Source organism: Melopsittacus undulatus, chromosome 6 (genome assembly GCF_012275295.1).
Source record: "Melopsittacus undulatus isolate bMelUnd1 chromosome 6, bMelUnd1.mat.Z, whole genome shotgun sequence".
Taxonomy (NCBI): domain Eukaryota; kingdom Metazoa; phylum Chordata; class Aves; order Psittaciformes; family Psittaculidae; genus Melopsittacus; species Melopsittacus undulatus.
The window spans coordinates 76,110,480-76,136,724 of record NC_047532.1 but is presented as its reverse complement, the minus strand read 5'-3'; the positions used below and the strand labels follow the sequence as shown (position 1 = coordinate 76,136,724).

Sequence of the window (26,245 nt, the reverse complement as noted above, 5' to 3'; positions counted from 1 at the left end):
TGCAGCACATGTGGTGGTGTGATAGGACTGATGATAAACAGAACAAAAACACCCAGCTGTACTATTACCCAGTTGTAATATTACATCTAAAATGTTTTAAACACACCCTTAGAGTTGCAGAATGCTCACTGATGATGTGTATGACCAGTAATGGGTAAGGAGATGCAGTGGGGAGTGTCCAGACACTAGGTTCTATTCTAGATGAGGTGATGCATTTTAATACTCCTTTATTTGAGCTCAGATTGTTTCCTATTTCACACAATAACTGTTTCTGCTTGTAAGCATTCAGACCAGCAAACCAGGATTGCAGTGGAAAGGATCTTTTCCTGTTATTAGCTAACTAGAAGAGCCCACCAATAAGTAACTTCATATAAGTTTTTGTCCAGGAATAAAATGACACATAAAATGCTTTGGTTCAGTCTATCTTCTGACCTGGTGGATTGGTACTGTGTTTTAGTACTGTAGTCTTCTGTCTGCTTGCTTGACTTTGAGGTGTTTACTTAGAACCTGTTTGAAAGTGCTTTGATATAAGTTATAATTATGATACCCAGCTCCCCCAGTTTTTGGTTAACTTGTGTTGTTTCCTGTTTGACCTTGTGACTTTGCTTACAATCTGTCTTCTTCTGCAGAGCAACAGACGGCAGCTGAAGGTGGAACTGGTGGTATTGATTTCCAAACTGTTCTTTTTCTATTGCTTTACACTCACTACTAACCTTTTAAACTTGAGTTCTTGTATCTCAGAAACTAAGGAAAACCATCTCCTTATAGATCTTTTCCTGGACCCTGGCCAGCTGTGCAGCAACTGTGATCTCTAAGCAGAAAGCAGTCCCCTATGTTTTGAACTTCCCCTCCCAGCTAATTAAACTACAGCTTAAGTCATGGCATCCTGAGGGAATTTGCAGGGAAAGGATATGTGCATGTGGGTTTTCCAAGTGCCTGGATGCAGCATGGGGGAGGAGAAGTGAAATTCTTCATGGCATGTATTTGAATACATATTAGCTCAGTAGCCTTTGGCTTTTATTTATTTTCAGGACAATTTTGGACCCTTTCATTGTTACCTAATTTGCACAAAGTACATGGGAGAGTTTGGTTTGGTTTCCTTTTGCTTTGTTTCACCAGCAATTGAAGTAACATTTGCAAAATCAAATGGTGTTTTGCTGAAACCTCATGTAAGGAAACGGATCCTTTGTGCAGTTTGATACTCCTTCCGTGTCAAACCAGATCTGTCCATTATCTAAGCATCATTCTAGATATTAGATATATTAGACATAACTATGTTTTCATTGGATTTCTGCCACTTGCAGTGCATCATTCAGAGAAGCATTTTGGATCACTGATATATCTGTTAAGGCTCTATGTTTACTAAGCAAAACTGGTTCTTGCAGCTAGTTTTAAGATGATAGCTGAGAGACACAGCTAAATAGTGACAATGTGTGCATACTCACAGCATTACTAACTCAATCCAGCTGTTTCCTAATGCTGACAATATGGGACTTGAAAATGCAATAAAAGTCTGACTGAGTATGATTTAACTACTGTGGCTTATGCTGGCAACACAGCAGAAGCATGTGTATTTTATTTAACTTCTCTCTTCCCTTCCTCTGCACAGCATGACTCCCTAATTTTCCTCAAAATTAGCCAGTTTGACTGGGTTGATTTACCTGTTCAACATGGGTTGCTTGGATACATATATATAAATCCAATTACTTTATTTTATATTACCAGATGCCATTCAACCTTGAATCTAGGAAATCACATTTGCCTAACATATAGAAAACACTATTTTTTCTCCCCTCCTCCATTCTTTTCTACCTTATGTAATTTTAAAGCTAAACTTTATAACAAACATAATGTTCTTTGCTCTCTCAATTTACGTGAGGAAGTGAGTCTTGTCTGCCCTTTTGATTGTGGAAGGTGATCTTCAGTGCTGCTGAGGTTGGACAGAGCCTTGGGTGGCATAGTCTAGTGTGAGGTGTCCCTGCCCATGGCAGGGGGTTGGAATTGGATAATCTTAAGGTCCTTTCCAACCCAAACCATTCTATGAAGCACATTAAAGTGTCTTCCAACAAACATTCTCCTGATGTAACAGCAGACACCTAAGCTGTACCTTGTGCATCATAAAGTGGCAATAGGAGGAGCAGATACTTTCAGCTGTGGTGGATCAATGTGGATAACATGGCACCAGTTTGAAAAACATGGAGACAGTCAACCACCACAGTATCTGTTTAAGACTTGTGCCTCCACACAGTGTGAAGTTTGTGTTTGAATCCATGAACTGGCTGTGTTAACAGTAATATGTAGGAGCATGAACTGGTAAAGGAGCAGCTGTGGGTGATAAAGGCAGTGTGCTCTGGAAAGTGAACATTTCTCAAGGCATCAGCCATTCTTTGTTATGTACAGAGTGTGATTCACTGAGACTGCACCAGGTACTCCACTGATGGCCTGAAACTGATGGAATCCCCCAAGTCAAATATTACATTAATGGCATTGCTGTCAGTGCTGAAATGAAACGTGCAGGGTGTGGGTCTGCCAAGTGAAATAGCAAAGCTGGGGAATAAAGCATCTTTGATGACAGAGCCCTTGTAAATGAGGGAGGTTTAGTGATGACTGCTAAGCAAAACGAGATGTTCAGGTGCATCTGTAGTAGAGATGTGCCATTAGAATAGAAATTGGGCTGCCAGAGTCTCTCCTTTCTAAATAAAGAGCTTCCTTGTCCTAGTAGAAGTTTGGGAGGAAGTGAGAGGCTGGTAATCTTCCTCTATTTAGCCTCATTTTACCCAACCTCAGCCAGGCAGTGCTGCAGAACCCTCTGTCAGTGAAGCTCAGTGAGAAGCTAGGATTGAGAGCTCCTTGCTCTCATAATGATTTGCTTAAGGTACCACGTTTCCCAGCTCCTTTCCCCATGGCAAGCCTTGCAGCGAGGCAGTCCTGTGCTTGCTTTGGCTTTGCTGCTGTAGTTTGCTTCCCCCCTTCTATTTGGTATCACATGGGATTGGTGCTGTGTGCTGCTCACATCTCAGATCCCCTGATACAAGTATTCTTTCTCACCCAAAAAGATATTTGAGGCATTTGTGAATGTATTGAGCAAAAAAGCTATGACTTCTCAAGGTCTTGGGCAGTGAATGCAAACTGAAAAGCGTTCAAGGCCAGGTTGGACACAGGGGCTTGGAGCAAGCTGCTCCAGTGGAAGGTGTCCCTGCCCGTGGCAGGGCTTGGAGCTGGAGGAGCTATAACGTCCCTTCCAACACAAACCATCTGGGATTCTATGATACTTTGTTAGAAGTTTCATCCCTTGCCTCTGACACACAGCACAGCCCACCCCACAGCTTGCTGGAATAGAATTACTTTGTTCAGTGTAATTTTTCTGAACGCAGGATTTACTTTTGTGCTCTCTGGGTCTCATCAGGGCATAGATGAAATCTCAGATTTCAGGCAAGTGGAGAGGTCCTAATCTGAACCAGGTGAAACCTGTGTGAAGCATCTCCATGATGCTTGGAGGCCTCAGGCTCACATGCTTGAGTTGAGGCAGGAGCCAGGCTTGCTTTTCAGAGCAGACACTAGAGGGTAGTCTTAGCCTTCCAAAACACCCATATCTATGGACTGGGATCTTGCTGGCTTTTGTAGGTACAAAACCTCTCAAGGCTGTTTTAGTTATCCCAGTACTCAGGTTTCATTCTTAGAATGCCCTCTTTTGTTGTGTTGGGAAGGTAAGCTAAGCTCAGATCTTTGTTTCTTAATTAGGTTCAGTAGATCCCCCATTTCTCCATGGGAGAAGGCTCTTGTCCTCTGAACAAGAGCTTGCCACTTATGTAGCTTCAGCTCCAAAATCTGGTCTTCACTTGACATGGTTCTGCAGGAGGCCCCAAGCTCAGGAAGGTTTGGTATGGGTGTCAGTACTATACAGAGACAGGGCTGTAGATAGGAACTCTGTGTCCTTGTGCTTGCTGTAAGGATGCTCTAGCATGCTGGCCAAAGGGAAAAGGTGCTGCCTCTGTGGTGAGTAGTGCTGCTTTTCCTTTGGTACTTAATCACTAATGAGTTCACATTAATCTTCTTTGCTGTGCAGTGTGTCAGGAAAATCGATTAATTGCTTTTGATGTATGGAATTCCTTGTGGTTATCCTGCTAAGTCCTCCCTACTTTGTGTGCATTATTGTTTTCTGCTTTTTGAGTTCCCACAGCAACGGGTACATGCTTTTGCAAGGCTTTTACACTCTGGAGTAGTGTTCATCCTGAAAGTCCATTATTTGACATTAAAAAGCAGGTATTTATCTGGCTTGTAGTGCCATGTGAGAGATGATTTTTATGTGGATATATATGTCTGTGTGTAAGCACATACAAAGGAACAATTAATGCCTGGTGTGGCAGGGGTGTTTTTCCAAAAGAGTTGCAAAATTAACGGAAAACACAAACCTAAGGATCAGATAACAGGAAAAAATTGGAAATTTCTAAAATATTCACAGCAACCCTTGAGAAGGAATCAGAAATGGGAATGCTTTTTGCCTTTATCCCTCCAAAAGCAGTTGGTTTGGTTTTGTTAACTAGTGATAGGAAAACTGTTTTACCTTATCCATGTGGAAGGAATGAAGGTTTCGTTGTTACTTTCACTGGTAACATCACACAATCTCAGTAGCTTTTGCCTGTATATGTTAGGAGCACAGGGTTTAACATTCACGTGCACAAAACCCTGGTATGCCTCCACTGAGCTACATGTCTTTTCTGTGCCCGTTACAAGTAGCCCTAATTGGATCAAAACACATAATATGTGCTTCTCCTTAAGCAAAAGTGGAACTGGCTTTCAGGATGGGATACTTCCCCACTGAGCTCCCAGCAACATGTGAAAGGTTCTTCCTGAGCTATGAAGCTCCATTCTAAAGCAAGCACTTGTTCACACAGCCAGCAAGCGGTCTACCTCCACAGCAAACCTCAAACAGGCAGAAGCTGTCATGGATAAACGGTTGTCATCATCCGCAGCGCTTTTAAACGCTTCTCATCAAAGTAAGTGCTTCTCTGGCTCCTGGTGGCAGGGGAGCTGCTGTTGGGGAGATAGAGTGATGCTCCTCTTCCTCCCTTGCTGCGTAACTCACTTCATGTCTTGATCTCAAATGCGTTCCATGCAGTTTGTTAATCCAGCTTGAACTGTTGAGGGCTTTCACCCAGTTGATGTGAATCTCTGTTAAAGGAGAAGAGCAACGGTAAAAACTCCTGCCTTTTTATTTTTATATGTGGAATTGTTTTACTAGAGTCAAATTCGAGTGAAGTATTGATCCACGAATGATTTCACATCATCTTTAGGGGTTTGCATGCCTCAAATCACACCCTGAAATCTCAGCAAAAGAGAAATAGTACAAAAATTAAGTTTGCTGCCTTTTGTTAGATAGCTTCAGTCATTTGATTACCTGGGGGAAGTTAAAAATCAGCTTGGGTTTGCCATCTTTCTCTTGCGCCAGTCCTGTACTCTGTAGACACGCACTTTTATACTACAATTGTACCTTAACCAAACAGAGAATGCAGGAAAACCCCTGATCCCAGTGAAGGTGTTTTGGATGGGAGATTGTTTTGTTGTGACCTGCAGCTCTAGCATGACTGTAGCTGTAGCATGCAGATCTGACACCATTCCTTAGCCCAGTGAGTGTAATCTCATATTGATGCTCAAATTGTTAGTGCCCACCACTGCTTACAAACATTCTGTGTGGGTTACTGTGCACCAGTGACTACCAAGGAATAGCAATGGCCTGGAAGCCAGCTATTTCTTTACTTTTATTGGAGCTTTTGCACTCTAGAGATCAATTACCAATTTCTGTGATTTCCAGCCTCATTTTGAGTTGCAGCTTCAGGGTGGATGAAGCTCCTGATTGCAGCTTGTCATGTTTAAAACAGCACCAAACAACTAAACAGGGATGTAAAGAATGAGAGCTCTGGTTTACCCACCCTGTACGTGTGTGTGTCCTCTCTGCCTTCTCCCCTGTGCCCACCCCAGTGCATTCTATAAATCATGGTAATTTGCCTTCTCCAAATAAAACTCCAAAGAAATGAGGAAACACAAGGAATTGTCCTAATCTACTTATTAAGAAAGCTAAAGACTATTTGCACGAGCACGTACCCATTTAGCCTAAGATTTCCCTATGGGGATTCTTCCCAATGTTTCATCCATATCCCAGATGTTTTTGGTTTTGTTTCTCAAAAATGTTGCAGAGCATTAACAAGCTAAGTGGTGTTTAATACAAAACCAGATTCACCTAGGGCTGTGCTGCAGTGTTCTGCCCATCTGCAGCCTTGGACCCAATGAAGTGTGCTGGAAGAATCCCTGCCATGGCCCCAGCTCACAGTGATTTTGCTGGTTCATGCTGGAAGGTGATGCAGCATTAAAACTTGTCCTCCTACTCTGGGGGCCTGGCAGGGAAATCAGTGACTATATCTATACTGGCAAGGGCTGTGAATCACTGCTTTTGATTTCAAATGATGTTTATATATCATGTGTCTGCAGGGTTCAGATCTGAGTATGAGTCAGAAACAGGGCTGTAAAATCCAAATGAAGCTGCTAACAAAGTCACTAATTATGAACTAATGGGGATTGCCTTCAGATTTACTTGAAATCCTTTGAATCCTTATTTGCTTTGGAGGAAAAAGTCCCAGGTGGCCTGAAAGACAAGGTATTTGGACAGGATTTCAGCTGATCCACATGGTCAGGATATAGAGGTCATTTAGATCACCCCACAAGTTAGAGTGATTCTTGCTCTGGCACTGAAGAAAAAATGACTGGTTGGTAAAAGGTGGCTGAAATCAGATCACAGAAGATTCACTCTCAGAAGTAATGCTTTATATGGAATAATTCTTCCCCTGTCCAGTTTTCCTGCTTCTGAAGGATTCATGCTACAAAGTGATTTAATGACTCTGTTTCTTAGGGAAGTGGGGCAGATGCTGGAGGGGACTTCTGGGCTTTTCAACATGCTTAATAAATGCACTTTCACTTCCAGGTACCACAAAGAGAAGTGCCTCATTAAACAGACTGAATAACAAAGTTCCTCCACATTCCCAGCAGTCAGCACGCAAAGGTGCACAGGTGGAACAGAAAGGTGCTAGAAACCAGTTTGTTTTGAGAATTGGGAGGCAGTAAATGGGCTGTATGATATTTTTGATATTTGAGGTCTTCCAAAACCTAAAAGGGCTACAGGAAACCTGGAGAGGGGCCTGTAGGGACAAGGGCCTGTAGGGACAGGCCAAGGGGAATGGCTTTAAGCTGCCAGAACAGGGGAGACTGAGATGAGCTCTTAGGCAGAAGCTCTTCCCTGTGAGGGTGCTGAGGCGCTGGCACAGGGTGCCCAGAGAAGCTGTGGCTGCCCCATCCCTGGCAGTGTTCAAGGCCAGGTTGGACACAGGGGCTTGGAGCAGCTGCTGCAGTGGAAGGTGTCCCTGCCTGTGGCAGGGGTTGGAGCTGGAGGAGCTTTAAGGCACCTTCCAACACAAACCAGGCTGGGATTCTATGACTTTAAACTATGTCCCAGTCTCATTGTAAATGTTTTTACTCAGTTTTAAATTGCTGTGCATGTAGTCAGTGCACTGTGGCATAAACATTGTTATGCATGTTGCAGTGTCAGATATTGGGTAACTGTGTCTATAAAGCAGCATTATTCCTCTGGAAAGTGGAAGGGTGGGGGGAGAGTAGGCACATGCTAGGCAAACCATTTAACTCGTGAGAAAGTAGTGTTCCATAACGCTAGAGCAGTGGGTTTAGACTGGCAAAAGCAAAGGATGGGAATGGTAGTTTAGAGAATCATACATCTAAATGTCTTGTTACAAATAATCTTCCTTACGCTTGGTCTCTAGGAGGAGCAGACAAGAAGAGGAGCACATCTTTGAATAGAGTGAATAATAAACCCCAGTCCTCTCCAGAGCTAGAAAAAGTGAAAAAGGAAGAAAAACCAGGTGGTTGTTTCCTAAAGCTGACTGCTTCTTTTTAAAGGCATTCACAGTAAAGTCTGGATAGGTTACCTTTCACTGGCTTCCTTGATTCTTATGTTTTTAGGACTCTTTGATGGTGTTTTAGTTACTCAGTGGTGAAGATAGAATTGTAAATGGTAAAGGATAAATTTCTCCCTTTGGACCAAAGACTTTGTTAACTGGCACTGTTAAGCAGATAGCAAAATGTCTTCTGCTTGAGAGAGATGTATTTGAAAGCTGATAGGTTTAAATATAAGAGTAACAATGTCACTGCTGTGTACACTTCTTAGTTAAGTCTCACCTTTGCTTTTAAGCTCTCTTTCATTATTCAGTTTAACAGCAACTTTTCTGTCCCAGCTGATGGCCTAAACTTTGTGCATGCAAGTGGAGGAAGAAACCTTTTCTCACTTCAGTCTCCTTTGGTTTCTGTATTCCCCACTAGGTTACAGATAACCTCTCTCCTAGGAACTCTTCCTAAAGCAACTTTTCTAACTTGTTTTTCCCTTTGGGTTGACAATTCTCAAACCTTCCTTTCAGCAGGCCTTGCCAGCAGTGGAAATGATATTCTGCTGTAGAATCTTTCCCGTATGGGAGGGTGATGGGTGCTGTCTGTGTGACTCTGTGTGTGCAAACGATGCCTGACAATAACCATGCACTTTGATTTGCAAGTCTTCTGTTCATGATGCCAGAGCAGCCTTTCCTGCAATTCAGAGCATATAGCTCTGAAAAGCTAGGTCAGAAACTTCTTGTGCTTTGATTGACTTCAGCATTCACCTCTGTTGTACACATGCCAGTTTTTTGCACGTTGGCGTTAAGCAAGCCAAGGACAAGAACTGCAACATAAGATTGCAGTGTTTAACCCTGCTGTGCTTTCAGTTTGGATTTCCCTCTCCATGACTTCAGTATTTTCCTTCCAAACCTGTTATGATTTGCAGCGATGCTCACAGCCTTCCTATGCTTTGTACTGCTTGTCTTTTTCATTATATGATTTCATGTTGGATCCTTTTTGATTTGTTCCCATCATTCAGCTCGTCGCTCCCAGCTCAGTCCTCTGGACAGTAGCGTACTCAGTCGCCTCCTCGCCCCTACACAGGCCTCTTTAGCTAGGAGTAAAAGTGCTGCTACATTATCGGCTGATGGACAGGATCCCTCAGGTAACAGGAGGGCAGCAAAGCCTCAAAGTCCTATGCAGTTGAAAGAACTTGCATGATAGTTGCTAACCGTGCTACACCTCAGTGTGAATCAGACACTTAATACATGGTGATGTGTAATACAACTTACCCAAGTTTTTCTTTGATCAATATAATAACCAATTCATATGCTATGTCGCATGTTTAGGTCACAAAGCCACAGAATAATACTGGCTTTAAAACTCCAATGCCAGTTTAACTGATGTGCAGAGAACCAGATGCTGGTGTTGGGTTTGTGGTTTGGTTTTTTAGCTGACTTTAGCTGTAGTCTCAGGTGAATCTGAGACATCCTGGTCAGACATCAGTGCTAAGAAATGAAAGGGGGGGGAAAACCCAAGCAAGTGTATCATTTCAAAGGAGGCTCCAAGGAATAAGTGCAAAGCCTAAATTTATTTGGGTGGAGAAACTCTTGTAGGAGGATGGCAAAGGGTTTATCTTAACAGAGAGCCCTGAGCTGGCTTCACTCAGGCTGATTGTAGAAGTAGGGGTACACTAGCAGGAGAAGATACTGTAGGTATCATAGAGAAGCCCTTGTTGGCTCAAGCAATTTTATAGTGATCCGGACTGAGCTGATAAGTCCACCCTGTGGCTCAGCTTATACTAGCACAAGAATTTGCCTCGTGGGCAAGCCGTAGCTGCATCCCACATGTCTGATAATTGTTACTGGTTGCAGTAATGCCCCAGTAAATGCATATCTGGAACCAATGTGGAGTCCTTTCTCCTCTCTTACCTTACAACTTGCATTCCAGTTTTGCTTGTTTCCTCTGATGTTACTCCCTCTTGATTTTTGATCTTACGCCACTTGACTTGTCCCTGGTACCAACAAGGACCATTTCTGCACTGCTCCCCTTGTGTAATCATCAGTTTTTCATGTACTGGTTTGTGGTCAGTGGTCATGTGCACACATATCTCTGTGCCACTTTTATTTTACCATGAATAGTTCAGTTCATGTCATGTGGGGAAATCCCATCTTTGTTCACTGTTACTGACAGCATGTGACTTACTCACTTTTGCTGAATTAAAGATCACTTTCATGGTTTCATCAGTTTACTTAAAGGCACTTTCTTCACTTCAGTAGAAAGTACCTGTGCTTTAGCACAAGCTCTGCACACACAGAGTGCAGTTACTGCACAAATGCTGTACATATAAAAATAAAATGTATTTTCCAAGGTACAGAATTAAATGCTGCATCTGTCACAATTTATTCAGGCTGTAGAAAACTCCTGTCTCTAGTTTTACATCTATGTATGCTTATCTATGCCATGCTAGTGAGAAAGCAATTAAAAGGTCCAGTTGCTTTCAATGACTTATGTGTGAAGATACTTCAGGTAGGAAAGATAGTTTAGTTTAATGGTTGATATTCTTAGTAGGTTTCTTTTACACCACCTATTTTGATTTGTTAACTTGGATAAAGGGCACACACATAGTGATACAGGGATCAGAGAGAGAAAGGAGAACAGTGTTGCACAAATGCTTATTTCACAAGGAAAAGTTGTAAAGTAATACCCAGATTCCTAATGTAATGCTGCTTTATTGCAATAATCACAGTGATTTACTCAAGTATTTACTCATTAGAAAGAAAGATTTCCTCCTTGAGTGAGGGAAACATGCTTCACATTTGAACCTGTCATGAAGAACTCGTAAAGAAGGATGCTAAGCCATTAAAAATGAAGTATTTGTGATCAGATGCAGCCTAACTAAGATTAAATGCTGGTGTATACAAATTCCAGCAAGTTCTGGAAAAGCATTTTATTTTTATCTGCTCCAGACTGCTGCTTTCAGAATGGTTTGATTCTTGGTGCTGTTGCTTCCAAAGTACTAATTGTGTGGTGGTGGTGTCTGTGTCTGTGACCCATTGCAATGTGCGCTGCCTGTGGTGTTTCTCTGTATGGTTTCTAACACACACAATCTTTCTTTCTCTCTTTCTCCCTCTTCCTTTTCTCCTCATGCTGTGCACTTGGTTCTCGTTTTGTCTTGTCAAATTCCTAACTTTTATAGAATCTCACCTCTGTCCTCGTTCAGCTTCTGCCAGTTCCATCAGTTCCCCAGTCCCAGCTCCTAAAGTGCCCGTGCGCAGTCGTAGCATCGACAGATTGAAGTCCTCTGTATCTTCATCTGATGCAAGTTCACCGGATTCAACCCAGGTTTGTTGAAAATCCACAGGAATTAGGTTTGTATTAATCAGGAGGGGGGAAAACAGCTCAAGATTGGATCCTGCTTCAATGCTTTGTTTGCTTACTGAAATGTTCATAGCATTTGAGAGAGCTGGGCTGGTTCAGCCTGGAGAAGAGAAGGCTCCTTAAAGGAAGACCTGAGAGCAGCTCCAGTGCCTGAAGGGGCTACAGGAAACCTGGAGAGGGGCTTGGGACAAGGGGAATGGCTTTAACCTGCCAGTGGGGAGACTGAGCTGAGCTCTTAGGCAGAAGCTCTTCCCTGTGAGGGTGCTGAGGCGCTGGCACAGGGTGCCCAGAGAAGCTGTGGCTGCCCCATCCCTGGCAGTGTTCAAGGAGCAGCTGCTCCAGTGGATGGTGTCCCTGCCTGTGGCAGGGGTTGGAGCTGGAGGAGCTTTGAGGTCCCTTCCAGCCCAGACCAGTTTGGGCTTTGAAGAAGGTGATCCTGCCCCTCTACTCTGCTCTCGTGAGACCTCACTTGGAGTATTGTGTGCAGTTCTGGTGTCCTCAACATAGAAAGGACATGGGACTGTAGGAACAAGTCCAGAGGATGCCACGAGGATGATCAGGGGACTGGAGCACCTCCTGTATGAAGACAGGCTGAGAAAGTTGGAGGTGTTTAGCCTGGAGAAGAGAAGGCTGCGTGGAGATCTCATAGCAGCCTTCCAGTATCTGAAGGGGGCCTACAGGGATGCTGGGGAGGGACTGTTCATTAGGGACTGTAGTGATAGGACAAGGGGTAACAGGTTGAAACTTAAACAGCAGAGGTTTAGACTGGATATAAGGAAGAAATTCTTTACTGTTAGGGTGGTGAGGTACTGGAATGGGTTGCCCAGGGAGGTAGTGAATGCTCCATCCCTGGCAGTGTTCAAAGCCAGGTTGGATGAAGCCTTGGGTGATATGGTTTAGTGTGAGGTGTCCCTGCCCATGGCAGGGGGGTTGGAACTAGATGATCTTGAGGTCCTTTCCAATCCTAACTATTCTATGATTCTATGACTTACAAAGCCACAGTACTATAGTCAAGTTGGGATTTTATGGTCCTTGATCTCTTTGGTATCCTAAAACATATTGTTTGCTGCTTATGGCTTCCAGAGTTTAGGTAACATGTTGACTGGGTCTGTCTTTTGGGACATAAAGAAAATGTAACATAAATCTTGTTGAGAAGTTGTATGGGTTTGGGGATAGCAGCTCCTCTGTACTGTGCTCTAGAGAGTGAGCATTGTTTCGTTTTGATGTGTCACCTTAGAAATCAGAGACAGACAAACCATTGCCAGGTTCCGGTTTAAGACGCCCTCCCTCGCCATCTGTGTCTGCCCGAAGAAGATCCCCCTCTCCTAGTCTGGTGAAGCATCCTCCATCACCTTCTGCAGTTAGGTATGCATCCAGGTTAAATATCTCCTTTTATTCAGAACAAGAGACCTGTGCTGTTAGAATGTGGGTGACCAATGCCATGTTATACAACATAAGCACCTCATTTTTGGTCCAGTTTCTCTTTTCCACAGTAGGGTTGCAGCTCTTGAACCTTTGTTCTGTGCAGACACCATGCACCCCAGTTTTATGTCCAGTATGTGCACTAAAAGCAATGGGAAGCATGTGAGCTTCTGAATAGACTCTGCTGCCTCTATCAGTGTAGGAAGGTTCTTGGAGTGGAATCACAGGGTGATGTGGAGTTCAATGGACATCAGGGCTTGCAAATCTGATTTGACCTTGGCCCATGAATAGTGAGTCTGGGTGCCCAGGGTATTTTGGAATCCTGTATTTGAGTTTTAAGAAGGCACCAGTGGTTTATGGGTGGATTTACATTTACAAGTGAGGTAGGTGATGTGAACTAACCAAAGTACACTGCTGGCCTCTGTTGTGGGTTAGCCCTGAAAAGTACTGCTTATTTCAACAGGCAGAAGACCCGCCCACCTTCCCCTGGCGTGTCAAAACAGAGGCCACCCTCTCCTAGTCCAGTCTCTAAATCAGCACCCGTCCAACGTCCACCTCTCACACCTGGTGTCATGAGCATTACCAAAAAGAAAACTGAAGCAGAGAGCAAACCAAAGGATAAGAGCACAGAAGGAACAGGACAGGAGCAAGGTGTTTCACCAGCCGTGGACAGGGATGCGGTAGCAGCTAGCGCAAAGACCAAAGAAGGTGAGTGTTTCTCCATGACTGACACATTATTCAAGACATCTCCACTGTGGGCTAGGACTGGTGAAATCATTTGTTTGTGAGGCAGAGCACTGGAGGGAAAGATGCTTTAAGCAGAAGCTGTTCATTGCTAATTATACAATAATTTTGTGTGGTTGACATTTGGGTGTGGGTTTTAGTGCAGTAGGTGGAGCACTTGGAGATTTAAGGCAGGAGTTTTCAATGTTACTGCTTGCACTGTAATTTTAAGGAAAGCAGAAATCCTGTTTGCCTTTGGATCTCAGCCACACTGGCTGAGGGGTCTCCTAGCTTAGGTTTGCAAAGTCAATGGTTTAACTATGCAAAGGTCCAGTTGGTAGTTGTTAAAGTTGCTTGTGTAGAGGACCTGCTTGGAGCAGAAATCAGCCACTGGTGCAGGATGGGCTCAGAGCTGGTTCTCACAAAGATACAAGGCTGCCTCAGTCTTGGTTCCTATAATCATTGCTGCCTCAGGAAACAATGGCCAGTTCACAGGTCACACTGAGAGATTATCATGGTAGGGTAAGGAGAGACATAACACCAGATAAGCAATTAGTTTCCTAGTCCTCTTCATCATGACAAGTAAGCACAGCCTCTGTCCCTTTTACTGGAAGAATGCCATCTGCTATCTCCAGAACAGAATCTGGGAGAGCCTTCTGATGAGGTTTCTCTTTGGAGAACTTAGGGGAGACTTAACAGGAAAAGGAGGGATGCCTGGATTGTAAGTTACAGCCAGTGGGCAGTACTGGGGGTGGAAATCCTTCAGACAGCAGGTAAGTGGGAACACATGCTTGCTGCATGGTACTGCATGTACATTCCTGTTGTGCGTTCCTCTGCTGCTGCAGTTGTCTGTTACTTCTGAGGCTCTTCCTGACACTGCTCAGGATGTGAAGTGGTGTTATTCAGCTGAAGAACTCATTTATGGTACAGTTCTTTGAGCATGTGTTCCTCTAGAAGGAAGCCTGGATGTCATAGCCCTTGTGGATGTTTGTATGAAGTTGCACATCCGTCTTCAGTGTCACATCACTTATCTTTGTAGTCAGACTGTTCATCTTTCATTGTGCTCTGTGACTGTGATAAACGTCTTGCATGCCTCAGAGGGGGCAAAACCAGTTGTGATCTATGTCATTGGTTGGTTGAAACCTCCATAACAATATGTCCTATTTCTGTAACTTCCAGTTGTTCTGGAACAAGAACACCCATCCTTGTTCCTTGGATGCCCCACCTTGTCTCCTCTACACTGACTTCTGGAACTGTACTAACCCAGTTTATCTGTTTCTATTTTATTGCTAATTCTCAGGCTACTCATCTTGGTAGTGATTCGTACTGGGGCTGGCGAAGCTCTTTTTCTTTGACACACAGAAGATAAGCAAATAGTGGGCATGTTCTTCAGCAGAGAGATGATTTCATTATCTCTTTGAATGTTTTGGTACACTGCAATATTGCTAAGTGAGGCAAAAATCTTTGTTCTTTAAAAGTTCTTTCAATTTTCAAGCCAGTTCTCATTTTACACCTCTATGCAGGCAGTTTACCCTGTGGGTTGGTGCAATACCATATTCCAAGCAGCTTCTGAAGTCAGAGTACATCAGTGAATGGCATGTGGCAAATCAGTCTCTAGGTGCTGTAGGTTCGACCTGATTTCAGCTTTGTGCACTTGTACCTTCATACCATCTCTTCTTCAAACTGAACTTGATTGCTTGTTGCTGACAGATGGCAATCAAGTCTATGTCTTGGGTTTTGTGTCTTCCAACTGAAATATGCTGTTCTGCAGTAAAACACTTCTTATTTTTCAGTGACTTGGAGCAGTTGTCACTTCTGGCACAGCCTTTCGCAGCTTCTCTCAGAGTTAAAAGGCTTGTTTCAACTTAAAGCATAAGAAGTGCTCCTTCATGAGCTCTCACCTTATGCATGATGATAGGTAATAAACTATCATGGAGCCTCGCTTTTTTGTATTGGGGTAGTGAAGGTTTTGGAATATGATTCCTAGATTAATAGTGAATAAATGACTTGCCTTGAAATGTGTTGGAATCTTCTCTCCATCCAGTTAATAGGATATTTCACAATTGTGCTGAGACATTTCTCTTGCCTGCTTCCCTCTCTCTGCTTCCATCACTAAAAGGTCCTTTGAGAAAAAGACAGTTCTTATTGGGAATGACTGGGAGCCAAGGAAATAGAGCTGAGTATAAAACGCTTAAGGCATGATAGCAGTTACATTGGGAAGTCCCATGTCCTGCCCTGTAGAAACAGACTGTACAAGGGGTGCTTGGAAATGAAAGCATTGTTGAAATAACCATATGGAAAACATCAGTAAAGCTTCAAAAGTCAACATGCAATGAGAAGGTTCCCCATAGTCTTGAGGTCTCCTACCCTTTCTTTTGCTTTATGCCTCCTATTCTTTCCATATCTGAGCTGTTCTGAATAGTTGTGACTGATTTTCTTCTGTTGTTTTCAATACCAGATATTTCAAGCTATCTTTATCATGTTATAAGCCTGTAACTTAAAAAGCCTAAAACCTTTAGGCTTCTTGTTGAGCATTGAGTTGTCTTATATTCAATTTTGAGGAGGGGGAAAATAGATTAAACCTGACATTTAAAATGCCAGCCAGTTATGATACAGCTGAGATTGCAGCAGTGTTAAACCAGGACTGCTGTGTTGGTTCCTGTCTAAGTGCACTATAGAAGATGACCTCTGCTGTAAAAAGTGACTTGTCCAAACTGGCAAGACACTCAAGTGGTAGAGGAGGAGAGAGGCAGGTTGATTTCTTCATGGTTATACTGGCAACGCTAAATGAAACCTCTCTTCTTTAAATAACAGTGGAAGGTGCAGAACATGGGAAGAAAAGCACATGTAAGTCTTTGAGTAGGCAGATCCTGCTGATGGTTCTTATAACTGGCCTTTCCTACTCAGGGAGGAGGAACAGGACCCCATTTGGCTGAGCTCAGATTTGGAGCTCTTGTGGCTGATTCTTGTTTGCACCAGCATAACTGTATTTTTGTCCAAATCAGAATGTGTGTTCTGGGGAGGTGCTGATTTTTCAGCATTGGATAAATGGTAGAAAACAGCTCTGTGACTGTACCCCATTAGTGCTGGACTGCTTTTCCAAGGGCTGCAGGAGGGATGTTCAGGCACAAAACACTGCTGTGATTCAGCCACTGAAGGTTTACTCTGTAATAATGCCCTACAGCTGCAGGCAGTGATTACGTGTCTGTGGGGCTTAAGCAGCTTTTCAGGTATTAAAGTTCCTAATGATGGCATTGTGTTTTGAATGATTTGCCTTGAGGTCAGAAGCAAAATAACTGCTCAAACCCTGATGTCATTGTTCATTAAAATTACCTTAACTTGAAGGCTTTGGAAGTGTTAAGTAAGCACACATGTGCCGATATGTGAAATACTAAAAAGAAGCAAGGCAGGTCTTCACCAGCATTGTGATGCTTTTGCTCTGCTGACAGCAAAAGCTAATTCTCTGGGCATTCAGATGAGTTCTTAAGTCACATTACAAACAGTAATTGAGTTTGTACAGTAAACAGTTTCTGGAGAGTGGGAATAACTGATAAAAATTGGAGTTCTTTCAATATATATTGAGAGCAACTAATGGCAAGAGTATGTGTTTATTGTTTTCCTAATGTTCAGGCACCCTAACACCAGGCAGGACACCATGAAACAGAAACTGCAGGCCTGGGCAAATGGCTTCTAACCTGGTGGCTGGAGCTGTTTCAATCTCCATGTAAATTGGGAATTGATTTGTTGCTCAAATGTGTAGAACTATGGTATTACTGAAGTCATTAATGTGTGCCTTCAGGGCCAGATAAAATGGTGATTATTTGCACTCTAAGATACTCTATGAATATAAAGTCATGAATGATAATGTTATGGAACCAGAGAAGAAAATATTTGCTCGTGTGTGTTCATTTTTATTAGAAGGCAGTTAAGTGCATTTCCTAGTGCAGTATTTTCTTCAGTTTTCTTTAAAATGATTGTGTTACAGAACAAACCTGTCTCTTCAGAAACATGGTTTTAAGTACTGTAGTAATTGGAGAATAACTGTATGATCTGGAAAATGGCTGGATCAGGGTAGTTGAAATGAGTTGTTATGTGAGTGTCAGTGAGATATTGTGGTTCTGTATCTCTTTAGGACTCCCTTTGCCTCCTGGGGGCCTTTAGATAATGGGATATACTCGCTGAGGGATGAGCAGTGATTGAAAAGTGAAGTGGCCAAAAGAAAGATCTCACAGTGATAACGTCTTAATTGTATGTTTCTGGGGCATTTTTTAACATGAGTTTCTCTTCACCTTTGCAGAATCCAGTAGCAAAACAGTAGCAGGGACCACCACAGCTGAAGAAGCTGCTAAAATCTTGGCGGAGAAACGGCGTCTGGCACGGGAGCAAAGAGAACGTGAAGACCAAGAAAGAGTTCAGAGACAGGAAGAGGAAAGGTAATAATTCAGGAGAAGGAAGGGATGCTTTCAGTGCTGGGGTGTGGTTGGAATGGACACTTCAGCTGTGTTTTCTAAGCTTTAATTCAAGTTCCTGTTAGTCTTCAAGCAGTTCCTGAAGCAGACACAAGTGGTAGCACCTATGGCAGGTTGCTGTGCTTATAGTTAACCTGTATCTCAGTATATATGTAATGCATAGGCCCTGTGCAAATCACGGCTGCTTTTTCCTTCCAGGCACCAGTGGTGCCTTTATTTCAAAACTAGAATGTGCTTTTTACACCACTGGTGTTTGTTTGCATTTGTCTTGAAGTAGTCAACCTCTCTGCATTAAACTTCCCTTTGATGGACTTGGGCAGAGGTTTGATGTACCTTAAATCTCATATTAGTGATCCAAAACCTGAATCAGAAATGGTGCAGCCAGGTAATTCAGGGTGATAAATCAGTGGGTATTTGGCTCACTGCACTGAAGTTGTTAAAGAGCAGTTTTTAACTTTGTGCTGACTAACTTTATTCTAGATCAGGAGTCACCAATGAGTGCTTCTATGAACAGGGTGGAATGTCAGGTTTTCTCTGTGTTTCAGTCATGGGTATAAAGCTGTCATAAACTTGCATATAGTCTGCTATGGATGTTGTATCAGATATGTCTGTGATCACACCTCCAGTGTATCTCTGGCATTCAGACTATAAAAGAAACTGTCTTTCAGGAAATCCAATTAAATTTGTGTTTGACAGTGATTAAAAGCTTCATTCATGTCATGGATACTGGTGATATTTATTAAATAGTCATTGCTTAATCCAGTTCTCAGTCAGACTTCTGTTATGGAAGCAACCTTGACTTCATCAGCAAAGAAAATTTGTGTGTTCAGAGATAGTTTCTTCCAAGTTATTCTGCTTTCTCCTATGGTCTGGATGGTATCATTTGTAAATCCACACCAGCAAGTATCCTTGCGCAGGTATTTAATGATTAGAACTTAGAACTGTTTCGCTTTCCTATTCTCTCATGTGCATGCACACTTTCCAAGAGGTAAATACTCCCTTGGTAACCTGTCTCTTGGGAACACTAGAATCAGAGAAGAAGAAATGGCCAAGAGAGCAACTGAGGAAAAAGCACGACGGGAGGAGGAGCTCCGCAAGCAGGAGGAAGAGAAGAGACTGGCTAATGAGGAACAACAGAGACAAGCAGAAGAGGAGAGGATCCGCCAAGAGCAGGAAGAGCAGGAGAAACTTGCAGAGCTCCAGCACCAGGTCTGCTTATATGTAGGCTCCAGCTGTGCTCCTCGCACAAGCTGCTGATGCATTCTCGAGGGGATTGGCTTTGATTCTCTTTCACGGAACAGTTTTGACAAATCTCCTGTCAGGAATGATGTAAAGCAGAGTTCATCCTATCTGAGATGGATTTGAGAATGTCCTGAAGTTGTTTCCATGCTCTAGAGTATAGGATCTGATTTATATTTCTGTCAACATTTCATAAATTCAAGCATGGGGCAGAAGCAGGTATTATTTGGGAAAGTGTTATAGCCTTGTGGGACGCTGTTTGGTGCACACATACTGTTTGTACTGAGCCCACTTCACCAACTTACTGCTGTGGATTATAAGGAGGTTGTCTGTCTGAAAAGTCACCTGGCTTGCTCCATTCCTTTCAAAGAAAGATGGATAGTGTTTCCAAGTCTGCTTTACCTGTTGCTAAATGGTCTTCCACAACTAGTACCTTTACTAACTTCTAACTGAAGGAAGCTGGTTTACAGCAAGTGGACTTTCTTTAAATATGATGAACATTGAAAATTAAAGCAGTTTTATGATTAAATTCTGTGTGTTTCAAGAGCTGGGTGGCATTGACATGTGTCTAAACATTTCTTTAAAAGCTTATGTTTAAGTTTATAACAATTATCCAGGGTTAGCTATGCTTCTGTCTTTCTGACCATACTGGAACAGATTTTCCTGTGTAGAAGGAACAGAAGATGCTTAGCACCGAGTATCTTGGTAGCAATACCTAACTGCCAGGAATTTTAAGTTAGTTTTGCCACATTTAGGGTTTAATCACTGTCCTGTTACTTTATAAATTATCCTTCTTAGACAGATCGTAGGATGGTTTGAGTTGGAAAAGACCTTAAGATCGTCCAGTTCCAGCCTGCTGCCATGGGCAAGGACGAGACCATGTTGCCCAGGGCTCTGTCCTGCCTCACCTTGAACACTTGGACAGAAATCTTCCTCCTGCAGCATAGTTGGAACTCTGAGTAGCTCAACAGCATTCAGAACATTGCATACTCATAATACAGCCATGCCCATAATGGTTCTTTTCAGATGAGTTTCTGAATGTCATGGTAATACCACTATTTCAGGGCAGTGGTTGGGTAATTGGCATTTAGCTCCAGTGTATGGGAGTATTAAGTAGAGATTGTCTGATATTCCTGTCTCTGTTGGACCAGAATCTCTGGTTTTTGACTCTTGGGAGTGAGTTGTGCATTGGGTGCTCTCATCTTTTTTGCTTTATTTTCAGAGAGAAGAAGCTGAAGCAAAAGCTCAAGAAGAGGCTGAAAGACAAAGGCTGGAAAGAGAGAGAATTATGCAGCAAAATATGCAGGAAAGGCTTGAAAGGAAAAAGGTACAACTGCTTTGAAAGCACAGAGAGGTTCCTCAGCCTGAAATGGTGGCTGAGGTGTTAAAGTGAATTTAAATAGAAGTAGTGTGGGCTTGTTAAAAAAGCCAGCTCTGGCTTGTGAGCTTTACAAAGGGGGAATAAAGTAGTAAATGTATGAAATAGGAAAATGCGTGATTGAAAACTGAACCCTGAATGCTGAAATCTAAAGCTCTCTGTGTCATTGTGAATCTTTTCCCTCTTTTTAACAGAGAATTGAAGAAATAATGAAAAGAACACGAAAATCAGATCAAAACGAATCCAAGGTACTTCCCAGAGAAGGCTTTGCCTTGTACCCTCTCTTCCTTTCTTACCTTTACCCTAACTGGCTTCCATGTGAAGTGCAAAGTCCTGATGCATGCACCAAAATGACTTTTCAGTAGCTTCCCATTGCATACATTGTTTTGCTTGTTCTGACCAAGCATTTTTCTTTAAGGCTTATAAAACAATGTGATCTGACATTTGCAGCTACAGATTGGTTAAGCAAGTCTGGTTATTAATGGATATATTTTGGTTAATGTGGTGACCTAAGGTTTGTGTTGAACTGTGCATATTACACTGAGGAGTAGCTGGTTTTCTCTGGACATTCAAAGACCCAAGTCTTCATGTAGCTGAAAGGCAATTTAGCATACACCTTGGGGAAAGGAAGAGAAAGGAGCTTGGGAACAGCTGGTGGGTAGGAGGTGGCAGTGGGTCCCACACGTTCCTTTGCAGGCTCTATCTCAGCAGATCGTGTGTTGCTGGGTGACCTGAGTGCCTCTCAGCCTTTGGACTAGTCCTGCACTGGAGCTATGGTTGAATTGTCTGTGAAATACTAGAGGGTGGTGAGTTATTCCGAGTGACACTCTGGCAATTCAGTTGCAGAATGAAGGGAAGTCTGTCTCGGAGGCTATGGAGGGAGAGGATATTGAAGAGGAGGAAGAGCTGGGCCTGGAGAAGACTGATCAACCAGGTAAGGAAACTTGGGTTGAAACTTGAGCCAGTTACAAGTAGCTGTTAGTTTTTTAGTGATGTTTCAGAGGTCGCTTGTGTAATAGCAGTGTAACCATCTGAGACACACATCCCAGCAATGCCAGGGAGGCTCTGCTGGAACAGATCATTGCCTGTTCCCTACCACAAGACACAGGCAAAAGGATTAAATGCAACAATGATTTGGGAGTGAAATCCAGGCAGCATGCTTTCATTTTACAAGTGTATTTTTAAAGATGGAGAGTTCATTTCATGTTGTTAGAGGCTGCTTCTTGAAGCCAAGTGTCTCAAGTTTTGGCTGGAAAAGGTCATTTGGCACTTGGGGTTTATTCATTTAGAATAGCAGTGCTGTTACTGAAGCTCTTTTTTAACTCTTCTTTGTTTTCCCCCCACTTCCAGGAAAGCTGAATGGCATTGACCTGCTCCAGGAAGTCAAGGGGGAGGCAGAGGGTTGCTTAGAGACTGCACATAGCTTGATCTCTACAGAGTCTGAGGAGCAAGAGGTGTCCGAGGTGAAGGCCAGTGAAGTGTTTATGAATGGAAGTGATTTGAAAAGTGATGAGAGGTCTCTACTTGTTCCTGAACTGAAGGATTCCAGGTGAGTCCATGGAGGTGGCTGCTTTCCTGTCAGAGCAGTTATCCATCACACAAGAAACATCCCTCTGTTGAAGTTAAATGTGGTGTACATACCCTTGCCTCAAATTTTGCACCCCTCTATCATTAACAAAGCATTAAACAAGAGGGAGGGGACAAACCTGGAAAGGAAGAATAACCTACAGAAAGTTCTAAAACATCTTCAGTTGTGCTGAAACACCAGATACACTATAAAAGCCTCCCTTAATTGGAACTGGTTTTAGTATTCCAAATTTGATCTCTTTGAACATAAAGCATTTCCATTTACTCCTGGAAAAATCTGTCCTCTGATGCTTGTCCCAATTGCTTATCTAAATGCTAATGACTTAGAAATGACATTGTGAACTCTTTTGAGTGATGATAAAGGAATCTCATTCCTTCAGTGATGCAATATAAAGCCATTTTTCTGATTTTCTGAAGAACAAATGAAAATGGATCGCTCTGATTTGGGGTCAGATTTTGAATCTGTTGTAAATTTTTGTCTGAGGCTCAGTTTTGTTTTTAAAGTCTTAACTGGATCAGAAAGTCAAAAATCACACTATTATAATAGAGGTTTAATGGTGCAGGGCTTTCTTATAGGAAATTTCTGGAGCCAGACCTTACCTGCCAACCTATCAGCATAGTAAAACGTGGCTCTGTGTTGGTGAGTTGTTCTTCCCCATTGGATCTTGAATGGGAGATTCTGTGTGGCAACTTGTCTGGGACTGCCCTTCAGGATATTCAGGAATCTGCAAAGCATGCAGGCTGCTATTGGCCGGCCTGTAATCAATCTAAAGGTTAAACATGCAGAGATGGTAATCCAAGTATCCCTTCTCTTTCTTTTCCCTAGCCATCCTGCAAAAGAAATGGTTATTGATGCCTCGGTGGAGTTGGGTGTTATTGAAGCTGATCATACGGTTGGACTTATTCAGAACCTTAATGGCAAAGCCAGTTCATGGACTTTTGAGGAGTTCATTGACATTGGGGTACATTCCAAGTCACCCAAACTGAGCTCGGACAGCATCTCTGCTGGTAACTGTAATCAAAACTTGAATGATGCTGCTACAATACCTTCTAGTCCCAAATTGGCTTTTGAGGAAGATGGTGCAGTGAATTCATTGACCAAACCTATAGATGCTTCATCAGGTAATCCAAGCTGACTTCCCTGTCTCTCTCTTCCTCTGGCTAGGTAATTAACTTCCTTGCTTTTTACTCTCCTTGCCTTAACTACAGCTTCCTATTTTCAAGGCACTTTTTCCACTGTGTAGACTGGAGGGAAAGCTCTTTCTTTAGTGCTTGTAACTGGAACACTGTCAAAAGGAGTCACCAACTGATGCCTTTTAGGGACTTGGTCTAGACAGCAACTAAGGCCCATCGTTAAGGCTCTTCCAAAGACACAGCTGAGCCCCTGTGAAGCTCCTAATCTCCTACCAGCACTCAAGCCCCTCTGTTGTATTTTAGGCTGTTTCTAAGATACCTTAAATGGCACATGTTACTTTTGAAGATGCTAACAATTTGAAAGGTGTCTGATGTAACTCTACAGACAAGACCTGTCCCATCCTAGCCATGTTCTGTAACTTCATGATGCCGACCTGCATGGTCTTACAAAGGTCTCTGTCAAGGTGTTAGCTGTCCTCTACTTACAGTAGAATAGCCTTTCCCTTCATTGAGGAGGAGTAACACCAACCTTAAATTCCACAGATGGTTGTGTTACGTTTTGGGAGGAGCAATAACGCTGCACACACAATAGTCTGGATTTTCCAGAAAGAAGCAGGGCTGCATCTGAAGCCACATGTACTTGAAAAGCCAAACCCTGATGCAGTACAACATAGCATGTCAGAGAGGCTTCAGCGAGCTAGTTCATGTAGGACTAAACTTGTCTGGTGTTGGAGCAAAAGCCCAAATAGATATGCTCACAGCAGGAGGTCTTTTGCAGGAGAGAAATGACTGTGAACAGTGGAAATGAATGGTAGCTGAAGAAGCAAGACTTGCTCTCCACATTTTCTTTCAGTGATGTGTAGCACTGGCTCTGATTAAAGTGTAGCACTTTTCTAGCCTGAACTGTTTCCTGAGTCTCCTCTGTCACTCTGCGTCTTGTCATCCCATGGGCACAGCCTTAGTGAGACTTCCCTTGAGGCCATGACTAACTGGATTCAGTGTGATGCTGCTGATGGCATTTTGTTCTGATCAGTCATTAACTTCTTACTAAAGAAAGCGTTGCCTTTTAATGGTAAACTTGAAAATGGTCAGTCATGATATGGTTTAATACATAATGCATATATAGAAAAGGAAAAGCTTCTGCACTGGTTTTGGACTGTTAAGTAACCAAGGGGCTCAGTGCTCAATGCCTGGCTGTAGCCTCTAACAGCCCTGATAGACCATGTGGTGTGCACACAGTTATGATGGTTAAATGTTGTCTTCTCTTTGCTCTTTGGACAGAAATGTGAACACACACTAGAGACCTGGAACTAACCTGATTGCACTTCAGTAATCCAGTGTTTTACCAAGTACCGAAGGCCTTGTTTTGAAAAGCTGCTTCTTTACCTTTATCCAGCTTCAAGTTTGCAAAACCATACAAAAACCACCAGGGAGAGGGATGCCAAACCTCTGCTTTGCACCTTGAAACAGTTCAGGGAAACTCGTGCTGATGTTCCTTTTCCATTCATTTAGCTAAGTGTTAGAGATTTCCTGGTTCCAGTATCACTTGTTTGCCTTCACAGTAACCTGTCTCTGGTTTAGTTTTCCTGTCATGTACAACAATGTGCCACTGGAGGCTCTCTACTTAGATCCTGGCCACATTTTGCATCTTCCTAAACTGGCACTTGATGAAATAAGACTCATTGAGTGTGTGGTTAAAGCTGAACTTCCTTTGTAGCATCCTAGAACAATGCTGTTCCTCACTGGTTCAGGTGCTGTTTAAAACTGCAGAATTGAATGTCTTCAGTTTTGAATGGAGATGCTAAATTCCTTATTTCCTAGTGTGAAAATACTGTCAGTTTCCAAATGTATTGTTGGACCATCACTAATACATTTTACTCTATTGGCAAACATCAGAACATTTTACAGCATGTGCACTAATGTATTACATTGAGTACCTAGAGATGTCTGTCATCGTGCAGTTTAACATGTCCTGCTTTTAAAACTGTTTCCTTTTGAATTCCTTATTTATCTACACTTATGGAAGTATTATTTTATTGTGTACATAACAGTATTAGACCACTGAAGTCATGTTTTGTCCATGTTAGTTATTTCATGTGTTCCTGTTCTAGCTTTGTAACAGTGGCTGCAAGCTGCAAATGTATTTCCCTTCCCCTAAAGCCTGCATTGAGTAATGTTTAACCTCAACTGGGCTGCTTTTTTACAGCATGAAGAGATTGACTAAGCATCTCCTGACAAATTGCTACTAAAAGTAAGAATGCAGCCTTGTTCCTGTAAGAGAGATACTGGATGAGTACAGGATAGCTGTCTCAGAGCCTGCTCTAACCCGTGGGCTGATCCTTCTGTTCCCATGAAGCAGCCAAGAGGCAGCTGTGCTTGCAGTAGTGAAACACAAACGGTTTCACTGGAGCTAAACACATTTGACGTTGCAGTTGCAATGGGAAGCCCTCACTGAGCCTTCTTACTCTCTTCTTTGCTCCTCTGATTGCAGTAGAACTGTTTTAGCCTTTAGAGCAGTGCCTTAGGTAAAAGGACAGATGTATTTTTGTACAATAGCTGTTTCCTCTGGCAGAGACAATCATTCTAACAGCAAAGATGCTGGGATATTTCTCTGTGCTGATACTGTTTGTTGTCTGTTACAGCTCTGTGTAAATACATGCACACTGTTAAATAAACTTTGCAGTTGAATAATGCTTTATTTCTGTAATGCTGAATGTTACCTGACTAGGAGTCTCCAGTCCCTGCCTTGGGATGCACTCTGGTAAATACTCCGCACTAGCAGTAGCCTCTTTGGTCATTGTGTCTGTGTGGTTGGGAAGTTATTTGGCCTAACAAACACCTCTGGACCCTGCTGTGTTTGCACATGCTGAGAGCATGGTCATAACTTGAGCTCTTTAACTTGCTTTTCACTGTAAGGTCTTGCCTTTCATTTGCAGCATCAACACATAAGGCTCTTTGTCCAGCAGTGCCCATCAAGAATACA

At 42.7% G+C, this 26,245-nt stretch overlaps 1 protein-coding gene across 5 annotated transcripts in view; it reads left to right on the top strand.

Moving 5' to 3' along the window:
• Positions 1-25,960, top strand: part of MAP7D3 (MAP7 domain containing 3) — a 46,292-nt gene extending 20,332 nt beyond the window's left edge. Inside the window, exons 6-21 of one of the 5 annotated variants that reach the window (XM_031048242.2) lie at positions 630-662; positions 4,896-4,997; positions 6,977-7,075; positions 7,827-7,925; positions 8,969-9,094; positions 11,129-11,274; positions 12,548-12,675; positions 13,196-13,440; positions 17,753-17,888; positions 18,953-19,133; positions 20,386-20,490; positions 20,736-20,789; positions 21,382-21,475; positions 21,892-22,090; positions 22,955-23,250; positions 24,544-25,960. In XM_031048242.2, the coding sequence (XP_030904102.2) occupies positions 630-662; positions 4,896-4,997; positions 6,977-7,075; positions 7,827-7,925; positions 8,969-9,094; positions 11,129-11,274; positions 12,548-12,675; positions 13,196-13,440; positions 17,753-17,888; positions 18,953-19,133; positions 20,386-20,490; positions 20,736-20,789; positions 21,382-21,475; positions 21,892-22,090; positions 22,955-23,250; positions 24,544-24,551 (2,051 nt within the window). In that variant the 3' untranslated portion in view covers positions 24,552-25,960. Of the gene's footprint in view, positions 1-629; positions 663-4,895; positions 4,998-6,976; positions 7,076-7,826; positions 7,926-8,968; positions 9,095-11,128; positions 11,275-12,547; positions 12,676-13,195; positions 13,441-17,752; positions 17,889-18,952; positions 19,134-20,385; positions 20,491-20,735; positions 20,790-21,381; positions 21,476-21,891; positions 22,091-22,954 lie in introns of all 5 variants that reach the window. The other 4 variants (XM_031048243.2, XM_031048244.2, XM_031048241.2 and 1 more) reach the window with 4 other exon arrangements.
• Positions 25,961-26,245: the final 285 nt, after the last annotated feature.